Genomic DNA, 10,914 nt, shown 5'->3' on the forward strand with positions numbered 1-10,914 from the left:
TACCTGAGACTGACACGTCCAGTTAACGACCACTATTAACCACGACACCAGCTTGTGTAGGTATTATTTACCCCCAATAAAGGTATAAACCAAGCATCCTACCTGCACTTCGCCACCCACCCCGCCGTTATTGCCTGGATTGACCATCGTCAGATTGTAGTTATGCAACGTCGCCTTTTGACTCACAGTTCTTGAAATTGCCGTGTAATGCTTCACGGCAAGTGATGCCTAGTGCTCCATTGGGATCCGCGGGGTATTGAACACTCTGACTGGGCTGATTAGTCTGGCACCCGCTCTTCCATTCTACCTTGTAATCATAATTAATGCCACTCGAGGATATTCGTCTCTTGCTGTACGTGTAATCCATAAGTCGGTTACTGTAGAGTCTTGTCTTCCTATCTTGGTCGGTCTCGCAAAACTCATTAGCAAACAGTCGCTGCGTAGTTGGCGAAATGTCAGCGTGCCCTGGAAAATCCGTCTCACTCCAGCACGTGATATCCGATACCTGAGAAACAGGTATGATTCTCGCCGATTCTGTGGGCAGTGGAACTGATTGTGCACTGGTCAGCTGGGTATTACCAGCGATCGTGGACGAGATCTTGGTTTGGGACGGCGGAACAACTGGGCGACATCGGCACCTTCCTTGTGAACATATAGGTGGCTGTACGAGCGGACAAGCCCCTGCAAATATACTTGAAGAGCAGTCCTTATCGGCCGTACAAGTAAGTTCTGTGGGGGACGGGGACCTCGCAGCAGTAGATGTAGTCGCGAGACTCTGTGTAGGATCTGTCTTGCTGCTTGTCGATGTCTCTGCATCCAGTGAGCAAGCAGCCTCATCGGCGCGAGCTTGTGGGCCTCTCATGGGTCTTGTGCAACCATCAAAGCAACTTTGTGCGCTGGCGCCTCCCTCATGAATGTTTCCACGGGCTGGCAACGGATCCCAAGACGCAGTTTTGACTGTGTCAACGTGTCCCTCGAACCAAATCCTCCATTTTGCCTGACTCCGATTGTTGCTTGCCACAGCGGGCTCATATTGTACCAGTACTTTACCCCGGTTTGAATCGACATTTTCATCCTCTCTGCCGCTGCCTTGCCTAGGTGCATACGGAATTGTTTCGATAGACACGTTGCCCCCAAAATAGGATAGGATCTCGCTTCGAATCTGTTCATTAAAAGATGGTCCGGCCTTGTCTGCTCGGAGAAAGTCCCAAAATGGATTGCGATCCGAGTCCCACATCAGTTTCAGCCCAGAAGGGAATTCATTGTTGTAGTTGGGATCATTCTGGGGGGTTCTCTCGAGGGGCGCGAGGAGAAAGATTCTGGTATCGCTTTCATCATCAAACATATGTCCTTCCCAGTCATATTGAGGCTCAATAAACGAGTTTCGGCACTCTTTGAGACCCATCCTATGGTTTTGCGATGCTCCATCTGACTCCCGCAGCGCCCCTAAAACGGTTTCTTTGAACAATTCCAGTTGCTCGGCCACGGGAAGCTGTTCTTGATACGAGTTATTGGCCGGGTTTAGATAGAGCATGCGCTTCGCTGGCTGGTCGGTTGCTGGATCTATGACCGGCTTTCCTTCATCGTCTTTCATGTCCTCAACCTCGGCTGAAGGTCTGAAGAGTGGGGCCTCAAAAATATGGGCTGCCCAAGCACCACGTCGCGAGACGGCAATCACTGCTGTGCAACCGTATAGTCCTTCGACTGCGAGAGAAATTGGCTGGTCCATGAAACCCACGACTGAGGAGGTCACGCCTCCATCAAGTATCACCGACGCTTTGTTATCGACCGCGATTGCAACCTCTCCGGCCATAAAGTCTTGCGCAGGGCTATAGTTAGAGCGCTCTGCCCACTTGCAAACACGAGGCTGGATTGCCCGTAATTTCCTTCGTTTGTACAAGACGTCTCTCGACACTAAGCCGCATGATGTTCCGCAGTTGCTGATACTGCAGGCTTCAGATGGAAGTACCCCCTGGCTGATGGAAGCCGTTGAAACTATCGTGCTCGTTAATGATGGCACAATAGTGCAGTCCTCAATGGTATTATACGCAATAGTTGAGCATTCTCCCGACAATGGATGATCCTGACCAACCATTGCTGTAACGGTACAAAAAACGCTTTTTTGTGTAGCAGTGACGCTCATAATACAGCTAGTCGAGGCACTCGTCGACAAGTCCGTCATGGTGGCCTGCGAGGAAATTTGTGTTGGCCCTTCTTCTTTTTCGATAATCTTGCTACCAACTTCCTGAAGTAATTCGACTGATCGGTTAATATCACCGCGGGGAAGATTGGTCGTACCACTTATTGACTTGACGAGGGTTTCCAATATTTGCACGGCGCAGCTGACAAGCTGAGGCACACTCCAGAGCACGTCTAGGATATCGTACATCGGCGTCTGCCTTATCGATACACTAGAGCATTCTGGCTTTGGCTCAGGCCTGTCACTGAGACTGTTGAAAAGTTCAAGCACACGGTCTCGAGATTGAACCAGACTGCTGATAAATTCGAACTTGTGGTTTCCATCATAGATCCATTCCCGGTGAGCGTATAGCCAGAACAATATTGGAACACTATCCGCGGCTTGGGATGTCTCTGCTGGACCGGAGTATATCGTGCCTGACGGGATATTAGGAATTGCCCCGGGAAACTCTGTCGTTGGCGAGGCAGTTACATTCAGGGTCTCTGAGACGACGGAAGTCATTCTTGAAACAGAAGAAGGTACCACTCGACTCGTGTTTGCAAGTTGCAGATTTGATGTGATTGTTGGTTCATTACTGTTTGTATGAAACGCGAGAGAGGTTGTAATGGAAGGAGTATCTTGTGAACTCGTTATCGAAAGATGTGAACTTCCAAGACTCATATCGGATCCGGTGCTCGTAATATTTTCTGTAACCGATATGGTCAAACTTTCTGTTTCTAGACGAGAAGTTATAGTTTTGCTGCTTCCAATTCTAATGGTTGTCATTTTCCCTCGGGCGTTCGAGCTTATGTTGTTCCATGACGAGGTGACGACTCCAGAGGGTGAAACGGGAAGCCTAGGTGTATCTGCGGCCCGGTCCGACTGAGGCGTTATAAGTGGTAGCAGTGTGTCTGTCGTGTTGTGGAGAAGAGAAGAACTATTGCGGTTTGTTATTGGTTGAGGAGAAACTGTGATCGTCACATTATTGAATCGAGAAGTTGTCAGAGACGGATTGTCCTGCCCGTTCAGTCCTGGGTTATGTTCCTTTAGAGACACTGTAGCATTGACGGTAGAAGCCATCTCCAGCCGGTTGCTCTGATGTCCATACCCAACGAACCCCGCGACCGATGACACCAACATAATAAGACTCCTTAATGAAGCCATGGATATCGCATTCATAGACTTGATTATGTTCGCAGATTGATTCTCAAATTGAATTTGGAAGAAGTGTTATATCGCTAGACAGAAAACAGTATCGTTGCGTTGTGTTCTTCATGTACTTAAATAACACTGTCATTGTGTGCGCCAAGATAGACGTCAACGAATTGGTACAACTTTGGATGGCTAACAGAATGAATCGAAAGCTTGTCTCAAATCAGGATTGTACGTATGTGCAGAAGAATACTAGACCAGTAGTGCCACCCGGGGGACAGAAGGAAACGAAGACGAATGTTCAACTTTTTTAACGAATAGGGATACCTTTTTCTCACTATGGAACCCAAACTGTCTGGGTACGCTAACGTGCCTGCAGTCCGTCCGTGATCAATTAATCTACGCTGCAAAAGCTTTGCCATATATAAGATCCATTACCCATCCCTAGCTGCCAACATCACGCACACTCCATGAATAATTACCTTCTTACAATATATTCGTATTATCTTCTTCGTTCCTGTTTGCACTCAAGAGAAGAACTAGGTTTCTAGCAAGAGAAAAAAAATGGCATACAGACCTCGATATCGTTTCCGGCCGCTCGATCCAGCCAACGCGCCTCCATACATGTTTTTTGACAGCAAAAGAGACGATTCAGTTGATCACGATCCATATCAAAAAGAGAAAATTCGAAATGACATACGTGTTCTGAAACGCAGAACACTGTCATACTTGACTGATACGGAGGCTCAGGAGATAAACGAGGCTCGATTCAGGCAAGCCCAGCGAGCTGCATTCAGAATTCTACCGTGGGAAAGGGAGATAGAAAATTCATTTGCAGGTCTACAGCTAGTTCCATTACCTCCAGCTTTACCAGCATACAGTATTGAGCTGCGTGGTATTCGGGGGCACTTGTACAAGCCTTCTTCCCTGCAGCCGTTCATCGTCTATTGCGAGACCGGAGAGCTTGAGATGGCTAGGCACTTCATCGAACAAGAGGGACCAGAAGCTTCCGCGCTTGATGATGGACTTGGCTTTGCTGCTCGAAACAAACACCTCCACATAATGCAGTATCTACTTCAGAACGGGGCGGGGTTGCATAGCTACGTGGTACAAATGGCCATCTTCCATCGTTCCATCGAGCTTTTCCAATTATGCGTTATGCATGGCTACCACCCAAATCAACACATCTGGAACATCAATGGCAGCCAAGGTGTAGCGCTGCTTTCTTGTTACGACAACCCACAGATTACCCAGTTCCTCCTCAATCATGGCGCGGACCCAAATATTGGCAGGTTCGACCCAAGAGTGGAGGCCGCCTGGACTCAGAGTGACGGTGAGTTTATCCGGACGTTGATCTAGCTAGATTTCCTTTCCCGGGTGTTGAGACTCCAAATACTGCAACTCGTCACATGTCTGAGTAACAGGACATACTGAACTCGCAGTTATAGTGACTCTTTTACTTGGCAAAATGCCACCCCTTGATCGGACATCCGGCGATGCTCTCACCAAGGCTATTGCCGTGGGCAACCTGACGGTGATTGGTATGCTACTTGATCATGGTGCCAGGTTGGAATTTGCCTCACCGCTTCATACAGCATTACGGAAGCTAAAGAAATGGGAAGAGACAAAGCAAGTTCTGGAACTACTGCTGCTTCGGGGAGCCAATATTGAGCAATGCGAGGAGGAGCTGGTGGACGCGGTTGTATATGCGACAAAACCGTTGGCACTTGCTATCAAATTAGAGCGGTGGGAAGCAGCTGAGTACCTCCTCAAGAAAGGCGCGCAACCATAGAATGCTCAGCGCGTAGGTAACTCTGTACATAGTCCTTCACTATTACATAGTCATTCACTATTACAAAATAAATGTTTTCGTTCACACTGAACGCTCGAAATCAACCAGCATAGGCTTCCCCGTCTCCTCATTGCCCAGCACATTCTCAGGACGCACGTCCCCATGTACCACACCTGCCTGATGCACCGCACGGATACATTGCTTGGTCGGCCGTGGCAGAGTCGCTCCTCGGGCTACACCGCGAGAGAAGCAAAAGGTATTCAATGTAGACCCGATGATCGTAGTAGTACACCCTATGCAGCGGCCGCAAATCGATGGTCCCAAGACACACGGGCACCACAGTTCCTTGCTGTCGTTCAGGCCGCTCGTAAACCAACGCTTCATGCTGAAGGTCTGGGACGAAAGCTGACAGTGTTCCTTTGGCCACAAACGTATATCCATAAGCCAGGAGCGTGACTTTGTAAGCGCGCCGCGTACCCCGCTCATATGCAACTTGGTGATTCCTTCGTCCATCGATTTCTGAAGCTGCGCTCGAAGGAGCTCAAGAAACTCGCCCCGACGGACTGGATTGTCCAGCCGCGACTCACCTTGACGGTGCAGCGTAATGTTCGAACATCGTTCGTCCAAATGGCCTCTGCCAGACAGTCCTAGTAGACATTGATGAGTGCAATATTGCTGGCTTTCCTGCCCATTCTGGCCTTGCCGGCCCCAAGCCAGAATGCGTTCGCTGCGTTGAGACTGCTGGACAGCCTTGGTGCGCCGCTCCGACGGGCTCGGTGAACCTGGTACCGCCCGCCCGGCCTCGTCTGACGACGACTCGTCACTCTTCCTGCGCCTCGCCTGCCGTTCGGGCCGATCTCGCGCCTTCCTGCGCGCTACAAGTGATCTACTGACCCTGCCGTGCGTCGTGGGCGCATATGAGGACGCCAAGCTCGGCGGTGCTGGTGGATCATGTGACGGGATCGAACGTAACGTCGTTTCAAAGTCCTGCCCAACGACGTAGACGCGCAATAACGCGATTCCGCTCGTCTGGTGGTCGCGGCCGCGACTGCTCCTCTGCTGGTCCCAAGGCCATCAGTCTAAAGGCCAGATACTGCCCCACTGCCGTGCACGCATGGCGTTTGTCCGCCGACCGGTCTGCCATCTCAAAGCTCGGCTCGGCGAGGTGGTAGAGTAGCGTCTCCGGATCTTGCCAGTCCACCCGCAGGAAGGTGATGGCCTCGCCCGTCGTCAGCAGCCCGTACTCGAGCCCGCCCTCAATCATGTAGTTATAGGTCTGGGTGATGGCCGCCGCCGTAAGCCTCTCAGCGTGGTACTCGAACCGCGCGATCAGGTCGGCCGCCGTCGGGATGGTCTTGCGATTGACCACATCGGCGAAAATGTTCATCGGGTGAAGGCCACCTCGAAGGTGCGGCGCCGTGAGCTTGTGGGGTGCTTCGTATTCCGACACGTAGAGCATGGTGCGCTGTGTCTCGCCAGCACCCTCCGACCTATAGACGCAAATCTGGTCTGGGCGGCGCGCGAGCCCCTTGATCGGGGGTGCGCGGCGCCACTGCCTGGAGGTATGACGCCGCCTAGCATATCTAATGGCATCCAGATATGCTATCAACGCTCGGGCCGTTGCGCGTCTTACTTAGAAGCCACTCCCACAGCCCTGGCTACCCAGGGCTTCAATGGCCAAGTCGCCCTGATGCTGCTGCTTCTTATTCAGCTGCTTAATCTCGCTGCGCAGGTTTCTCCTTGGACTAGCGGGCGGGGATCCCGCAGACGCAGTCGATATTCTGCAACCTGCATCTGCCATAGGGCTTTTGTCCGTCGCACTGGGGGAGGAAACCGACGAGTCAGCTCAGTGCTCAGGTCGGAGAGGAGAGGAGGGCACATACCTTGGCGCGCTTCTTGCGACAATCGGTACATGCATTAGAGTTCACGATGTCGAGGCCTCGGTACCTCTTCCTGGTAGCGTCGTGGTTAGCAGACGAGCTACCGGGGGCTGGATGCTTCTCCGAGGTGGCCGACGCGGGTTCGGAAAGGGTGCAGCCTGCTCGGGCCTGGCCCTGGCCCTGTGATCCCTCCACCATCTCTACTATCTCTTGGGTTGAGACTAGCAGAACATTATTGAAGGCGTTGGGAGCCCAGGCACTCCTTGGTCGCCGGTCCCTTGGCCTGAGCTAGTTGAGGCACCGACTGCACGTTGCGACCGACTCGGGGATTCGGCGTGGCAGAGATGACAAGAGCAGAGATGTGATAGGTCGCGGCGAGCTGTGTTGGAGCCTTATAGTTTGATGGGCAGAATGAGCGGTCCTACAAAATGGCAGTTCATGTAGACTGGGCAGTCGGTGGCGACGGCGGGTGCCCCGTGTGTGTGCGTGTGTGTGTGGTCAACGAGGGGCACTGTTGATGAGCAGCGGGATCGGTGGAAGGTGGGTGCGTCGCGAGACGTACCTTCGATCGCATTGTAGCCGATGGTATCGTGTCGGGTCGGGTCGTGCCTGGTCTGGCACTGGGCGAAGGCTCGATTGGCACCAAGACAGTGGCTTTGTGCACGTGCTGTGTCGTATTGTATTTGAGCTTGGACGAGGGGAATGGACGGCAGACAGGATTGCGCGGATGGCCCGCGATTAGAAGATTCCGGAGGCGGCAAGTCTCCGACTTGTTGTAAGCACTTTACCGCTACACCACGAACCTGCCTATTCGTCTTCGTATGTTCCAAGCAACATTCATGGTGGGCTTGGATGATCAGGTAAACGTCCGAGTGCTGTAATGTGACCGTGGCTCCATGGCGGGTTCAGGACTTGGCCAGCAATCGTCTTGTGCAAAGTCGAGCCTAATCGTGCATTGTCCAACGTGACGCATGAGTGATCGAAAGAGGTGAATAAACGGACCATGGCACGTCGGCCAGGAAGTGGCCACACGCAAGAAATGGCTTGGAGCTGTTTTGGGGTGGCGCAAGTTCAGTGGAGGAGCGACCGGAAGGAGCGCTGTCTGGATGTCGATTTCCTGCCACGAATTGAAGTCGATTGAAGCTGGTCCGTAATGGTGGTCCAAGTCCGTGGGGCTGCAACTGCCTGCGGTCACGAAGGGCAGGACCAGACACAGCGGCGAAAGGGCGATGCGACGCTTGCAAGTAAATGACCTTTTCTTGCCCCTTCCACGACTGTGTAGGTTTATATCGACACGATGGCTAATTGCTGCCAAAAGGAGAAACAAAGCCCAGAACAGCGCTACACTCCTGGTATGCTAGTGACTAGCGTCAGAAACCGGACGATGGCACTGCACTTGGCGGCGGAAACCGGACGTGGATTTCTCATTGCCATATCGTCGGCTCTACACCGCAGCAAGGACTAGAGAGTTCAGTGGCGGGAAAGCACCAGCTACATGAATCCTTCGCTGGCTGTTTGTCTTTGGCACAGCGCCAGACCTAGACACTACAGTCTACTAAGACAGAGGTGTAATTGCTCGTTTCAGCCGTTCGTCCCTTTGTCCTCTTCTCTATTTCATCCACTGTGGTAGATACTTGATTGATGCCACGCATACCAGGGGACGGGAGGTCAAGGCGCGCAGGAGTGGAAAACCCTTCTCGGTAGGGCTCAAAGCTTAGGGAAGAAGGCAAACGTCTTTACTGGGGCCCCGTCCACTGGAAGATGCAGATCGCTGTTCATTTGCCCCAGGCCAGAAACTGCTGAGTTTAGAAACACTTGTAAGTCTCCAAAGCAGACCCTAGAACGGCAGAATACTGATGGTTACCAAGACGGCTTGACCCATCATACTGGGATCACATTGGCAAATAATGTATGGCTATTGGGATAATAAACAGCAAGGCTGTAAGCCGGTGTGCGAAGATAAGTGTAGCTTCGGGACCATGGAAGATTGTTGGTGAAGCAGCTCCACTCGGGACAAGCCCGAATCCGCCTCGCGACACCAGTCGTGCCTCTTTATTCAGCGTACGTGGTCATCAATCGCTATCAAATCGTGAATTCGAACTCTTCGCCGCAAGTTTTCCCCGAGTCTTCGTCATGCCCAATCAGCTCGAAATTCACTTCGTATACCATAGTATCATCCTGTCCTTGCCAATCGAGCTTGGAAACCTTCTCGGGCATCTGAGCAAGATATGCTACCGCAGACCTCCACCTTCGCTCCTGATAGTTCTTATCAGCGAGCAGACTGATCTCCTCTCGTCCTTTAAAACCCGGGCCCTCTACTGACAAGAAAAATGTGAACACATCTGCTGGAACCGCCAATCTCGAGATCAGGGCTTCAAACTGGGTATCCTCCAAGTGTTGGGTTAGGTTCAGGCCTCGCAGGTGGGTCGTGGACGGCCGCTGAAGAATGACGTGATATATGAAAGTTATTGCAAGCCACCTTGGCCTCCGGAGTTGAAGTTGCATGCCATTCCCCGCGCGAATACTCTGTTGTTGTCTCTCTCGTGTTTGTCGCTCGTCGAGTTGAGAACGCTGCATCGATCTACTGTTCAATGCCAGCAGTGTCTGAACTGCTTCCTGCTCGTTATTGCTGAGTCTGTCCATTGTTATTGTTTGAAGGAATATTCTGAGAATGAGCTATGATGATGGTGGCGGAGGAATTAACTTTTCGTGTTGGCAGCTGAAAGTAAACCCTGAAGAGTAAACTGTTGGAAGTAGGATTAGATGGGATGGGGCAGAGAATAGAAAGTAAGAGAAGGGATACGGGAAGCACAAGTTCAGACACGGCGAGAGCCTTGTTTATATACTCAAGAAAGTGTAGTAGCAATGGAAGTTGTCCCTAGGTCCGGCCTACGTCATTGGCATGCCGATTGACTGAGAACAAGGGCTCACCGCCCAAGTGAAAGAGCATACGAGCATGGGTTCCCATAATAAGAAGTTCTTCCATCCATGTAAGAATCCGTGTGGCTGCTGTCGGTATCTTGCTCGGATCCCGAAGGTCCCAAGATGCCTGACAGGTCCTAAGCCGATCTTCGAGGGCCGTCGGTTCTATCACCACAAATCTAGCCCAATCGCCATCTTCGACTATGCTGGGACTGCTGAGTAGAAAAGAAAGCTCCAAGCAGAGTACCGTCGTAGCTAGAAGGAAATCGTACAACACAAGCGGGCTGATGTGGCTAGGACGGGAAAGAGGCACGGCCATCGTCCCGTATTTCTAGAAAATTGTCAAAAGTCTCTGACACTTCTATACCTGGAAGACATGAAACCCGATCCGCAGCTGTATGTCGTTGATATCTCGGGACTAATCGTCATCCGGCGTCGACGGCCAATCTTGAGAACTGCCAGTTGCTTCGTTTTTTTCAGGTGGACCAAAGTTGACGTTGGTCATTGATGCATTCAGACAATATCCACCGAGAAGCATCAAGATGGAAGCCTGGTAGGCCGCTACGTATTTGGGAGGAATACATGTTTCTATGGATCTGATGTAGCTCTGATGTGAATAATTCAGTACACTCTAGCATTGTTGAGACAGATGCGGGTATCTCTCATCGAGAAAAAGCGGGCTGCTCGAAGCAATCCCCGTCTACTATATACGTTCGTTGTCCTGGCAGGATCAGGTAACAGTGACCAAGTGCGATCAAACATGTTGATCCAAAGACAAGGGGTCCCAGTGAACTGTGCTTCCCGTTGCAACCTCTTCAACCATATCCTGAACCCGGTCTCCGGATAAGTAGGCGACCTCGCCGGTTGTAGTGCTCACTACATGGAACATCAACGTCTCGTGACACCAACTAACATCCAACGGTTTGGACCTGCCATCCACTTGGACAGTGACAGAAAGATGCGGCCAAGCTCCAGGAGTCATGAGATCG

The 10,914-nt window shown here is 51.6% G+C and overlaps 4 protein-coding genes across 4 annotated transcripts; 1 reads left to right on the plus strand and 3 right to left on the minus strand.

Annotated features, from left to right (window-relative positions):
• Window positions 1-160: 160 nt before the first annotated feature.
• On the minus strand, window positions 161-2,701 carry JN550_012832 (uncharacterized protein; the record flags this gene model as incomplete). The annotated part of the gene is made up of 1 exon (XM_049311352.1): window positions 161-2,701. One exon carries the CDS (start codon window positions 2,699-2,701, stop codon window positions 161-163), a length of 2,541 nt encoding a protein of 846 aa, XP_049165233.1.
• Window positions 2,702-3,895: 1,194 nt separating this feature from the next.
• On the plus strand, window positions 3,896-5,123 carry JN550_012833 (uncharacterized protein; the record flags this gene model as incomplete). Its single annotated transcript, XM_049311353.1, has 2 exons — window positions 3,896-4,664; window positions 4,780-5,123. 2 exons carry the CDS (start codon window positions 3,896-3,898, stop codon window positions 5,121-5,123), a joined length of 1,113 nt encoding a protein of 370 aa, XP_049165234.1.
• An 81-nt stretch (window positions 5,124-5,204) lies between these two features.
• Window positions 5,205-6,582, minus strand: JN550_012834 (uncharacterized protein; the record flags this gene model as incomplete). Its single annotated transcript, XM_049311354.1, has 2 exons — window positions 5,205-6,064; window positions 6,129-6,582. The coding sequence occupies 2 exons, from the start codon at window positions 6,580-6,582 to the stop codon at window positions 5,205-5,207; spliced, it is 1,314 nt and encodes a 437-aa protein (XP_049165235.1).
• A 2,503-nt stretch (window positions 6,583-9,085) lies between these two features.
• On the minus strand, window positions 9,086-9,646 carry JN550_012835 (uncharacterized protein; the record flags this gene model as incomplete). The annotated part of the gene is made up of 1 exon (XM_049311355.1): window positions 9,086-9,646. One exon carries the CDS (start codon window positions 9,644-9,646, stop codon window positions 9,086-9,088), a length of 561 nt encoding a protein of 186 aa, XP_049165236.1.
• Window positions 9,647-10,914: the final 1,268 nt, after the last annotated feature.

Source organism: Neoarthrinium moseri (genome assembly GCF_022829205.1).
Source record: "Neoarthrinium moseri strain CBS 164.80 chromosome Unknown scaffold95_Wmoseri_CBS_16480, whole genome shotgun sequence".
Classification (NCBI taxonomy): Eukaryota; Fungi; Ascomycota; class Sordariomycetes; order Amphisphaeriales; family Apiosporaceae; genus Neoarthrinium; species Neoarthrinium moseri.